The 3,263-nt window shown below is 59.1% G+C and overlaps 1 protein-coding gene across 1 annotated transcript in view; it reads left to right on the forward strand.

Annotated features, from left to right (window-relative positions):
* LOC104618559 (disks large homolog 3-like) overlaps nt 1-3,181 on the forward strand; it is a gene marked incomplete at both ends in the record, with an annotated part of 17,237 nt that extends 14,056 nt beyond the window's left edge. Inside the window, 1 exon segment of the mRNA XM_010284189.1 lies at nt 3,025-3,181. Within this exon segment, the coding sequence (XP_010282491.1) occupies nt 3,025-3,181 (157 nt within the window).
* Nucleotides 3,182-3,263: the final 82 nt, after the last annotated feature.

Consider the following 3,263-nt stretch of genomic DNA (forward strand, 5'->3'; position numbering starts at 1 on the left):
GGCACGTCCCAGCCACTGTCCCCAGCCACAGTCCCCTGCTCCCTGCCAGATTCGCAGCCTACGGTGGGCTCAGCACCTCCCTCATCCATCCCAGGGCAGCGCTGAAAACCTCATGTGCATCACTGACACCCCCGGGAGAGCTTCGTCACTGCGGGTCTGTTGGCTTGTGCATCACCAAGATTGTGCATGGGGACCAGTGTGGTCCAAATGCATCTTACTGGTATCCCCTGGAAAAGCAGCTGTCTCCCAGGAGGCTCCTGCCAGCCATTCCCCGGGAGAAGCAGAGGACCTGGCCTGGATCCAGTATCAAGCCTCTTCCCCTCCCAGGGACACAAGTGCTGCTGCAGATGTGGATGTGGCGCCGGTGACCCTGCAGCACCAAGGACCGGGGACCAGGGCATTTGCGTTCCAGTGAGCTCCACCACGGCAACCCAGAGCCGGCACAGCCCCACAGGATCCCCACAGTCACTCTGTGCCAAGGTCTCACTATTAAGGCTGCAATGTCCTACGTGGGATCTGCCTGCAGGATCCATGTTCCTGCCTCCCAGGATGAGGATGGAAGTAGAGAGTGCATGTCGTGACTGAGACCTGAGGTGTACCTGTCTGGGGCTCCATTTCCTCTCCTCTGTTCCTGTAGTGTCTCTCTACCTTCCACCAAACCATCTGGTCCTCATGGGTGCTGGGGGTGCTGGTTCCTGCACTCTGCTTGGGCAGCAGAGAAACCCAAGGGGCAGAGCAAGTTCATCAGCTGGTTGGAGGCAGGGTTTGCAGACCCAGGAATCTGACCTGTTTCTTTCCCTGGGAGCGCTCTACCCCATGGCATAGCTTTGCTGCAGAAGGACTGATGGCTGCAGCACCCCCAGCCCTCTCACAGCCACTCGAGTCAAATGCTGGTGGCATCCTGAGCCTGTTTTGACTACAATGGCATCTCTATGGTGTTTCCCTGGTCTCCTCCTGGTCCTGGTGCATACCAACCCCATGCTATGGTCCAGCTGAGTCCTGAGCCCTGCTTAGCTCAGAGCTCGAACGCATCTGAAAGCTGTAAGTATAAAGTAGGTATTTTCTGGAGGTCACATGGTAGATTCAGCCTCTGCCCCATCAGAAATGTGTAGCTGGAGTTGCAGCTCTGCCGTACCTCTGTGTTCAAAGGCAAGGGGATATGGCAATGCATGGTGTGTGTGGACCTCCAGGCACAGGGATCTGCACTGCAAATTTGCCCCCGCTTGGGTGCTCCCCACATCCGGGGCCATGTTGTCTGTGCCTGCAGGGTCAGGAAGGAGTTAAGTCTGTAGGGTCTAGCAGAGCAAAGGCTGCCTCCTTTCAGCACTTCCATAAAAAACCCTGTGTGTGGGTCGGGGAAGCCGCTGGCCGGCCCACAGCCGGCGAGAGGCAGAGACAGGCAGCACAGGGCAGCCGTGGCGCGGAGCATTCAGAACATTCCTGCGCCTCCCGTCCGGCGCCACCAGCAGAGCCTGCCACGCCGCAATGTTCACCGTCAATGTCTCGTCGTCCATGTCCTACAAGGGACAGCCGTCCCTGTCCCCTTCCAGGCAGCGGCAAGGCCACAGGAGCAAGTGTGACCAGAGGTACGGGACCAGGATGCTGCTGTGCCTGGTGGGAGGTGCGGGCACGGGGAGAGGAGCGGCTGGGAGAGCCAGGAGGGTTGGGCTGTGCTGAACCTGGGGTCTGAGCAGGCAGGAGCCCACCAAGACCTTCTTGCAAGGCGTCCCACGCTTCTGCCTGTCTGTCTCCTGCTCCTATTGCTCCTTATAAGGTGGTTGCCTGGAGCTAAGTGGCATTCAGCCCATCAGGACTCCCCCACAAGGAAGGATGGTGGGAGACTTTTCCTGGGGTTCTGGCATGTTGTCCCTGGAGGTAAATCCTGCCACCTGAATCTGTGAAAACACCAAACCTTCTCTCTCACACCACCCAAGTGACAGCAGTGATGCTCCAGCTTGGCCCGGGGGGGCTCAGAAAGATGTTTTCTTGCAAGAGTGGCCTGGGAGCACGCTGCAGGGCTTCATACAGTCTGCTTAGGCAAACTGTATTCCCCTGGGTCCTCACTCCACTCATGCCGCCTGAGCCCTGCTCCTTCCCCGGCTGTCACCAGCAGCTGGGGGCGCCGGCTGGGCCAGTCCCCCCCAGTGCCCCAGGGTCCCCTTAGCACAAGTCTGCTGGCATTTTAGGGTCCACACCCTTGGCCAGTGCCGTGCCTGGGGCTCCAGCATCTCTCCTAGCATGTTGCAGAGATCTCCCTCTGCTCCCCAGCAGGTGTGGGGTTGATCGGGCTGCTGAGCTCACTGGCAGGGCCTCAGTCCTTACAGTACCTGCCAGGGCACCCAGGATCCAGCCGGTCGCTGCAGCGGATGTGCTGGTGGCCCCCTGTGTCATGCTGGCTGACAATCACCAGCCTGTGCTAATTGTCTGGTGCAACTCATTCCTTCTTATTTTAACCCAGCGCTTGAGCTGTGAGCTGATGTTGTTCCCATCAGACTTGGGGTTTTTTTCCCCAAACAAAAATTTTGCGATGCTGGGCAGTCTTTCTGCCTTTGCCTGCCTATTGTTTTAGCTGCGAAAGAATTAAGTCATCATTGAAAAATTTAGGACTTCTGTTGAGCTGTGCAGGGCCTGTGGCATGGGGTTGCGTGGGGTTGCAGACACACTTGCTGTGCTGCACGGGTGCAGAGGGGCTTGATCCTGCTTTCCTGGCACAGCAGCACCGTCCTCAATGCCCAGGCTCACAGCATCTGATGCCACCTCGCAGTCCGATGTTTCCATGCGTGATTTCACGGTGGATGCTCTGTCACCATCCGCACTCTGCCTCATGTCACTCGTGCAACTGCCTGCACGTCTCCTGGTTTATCATCAGCCTCCTCGGTGCTGAGGGCTGAGTCATGCCAGGTCGCACTCGGGGTAACTCCAGCTCCACCTGTGTGCCAGGAAGCCCAGGCATGGCTGACCCTGTCACCAGCTTCGCTGCTCCTAACTCTGATGTGTCCCTGTCCCGTGTGTGTGTCCTTCCAGGGAGCCCCGGAAAATCATCCTGCACAAAGGCTCCACCGGCCTGGGCTTCAACATCGTCGGGGGGGAAGATGGCGAGGGGATCTTCGTGTCCTTCATCCTCGCCGGAGGCCCTGCTGACCTCAGTGGGGAGCTGCGGAGGGGAGACCGCATCCTCTCGGTGAGTCGGCGGGACCCTCCGCGGCCCCCCATAGCCCCCTGGCTGGGTGCCCGCAGGACACCCGTCCTCTGCCACCCGGGAC

Source organism: Phaethon lepturus, unplaced genomic scaffold (assembly GCF_000687285.1).
Source record: "Phaethon lepturus isolate BGI_N335 unplaced genomic scaffold, ASM68728v1 scaffold27113, whole genome shotgun sequence".
Taxonomy (NCBI): domain Eukaryota; kingdom Metazoa; phylum Chordata; class Aves; order Phaethontiformes; family Phaethontidae; genus Phaethon; species Phaethon lepturus.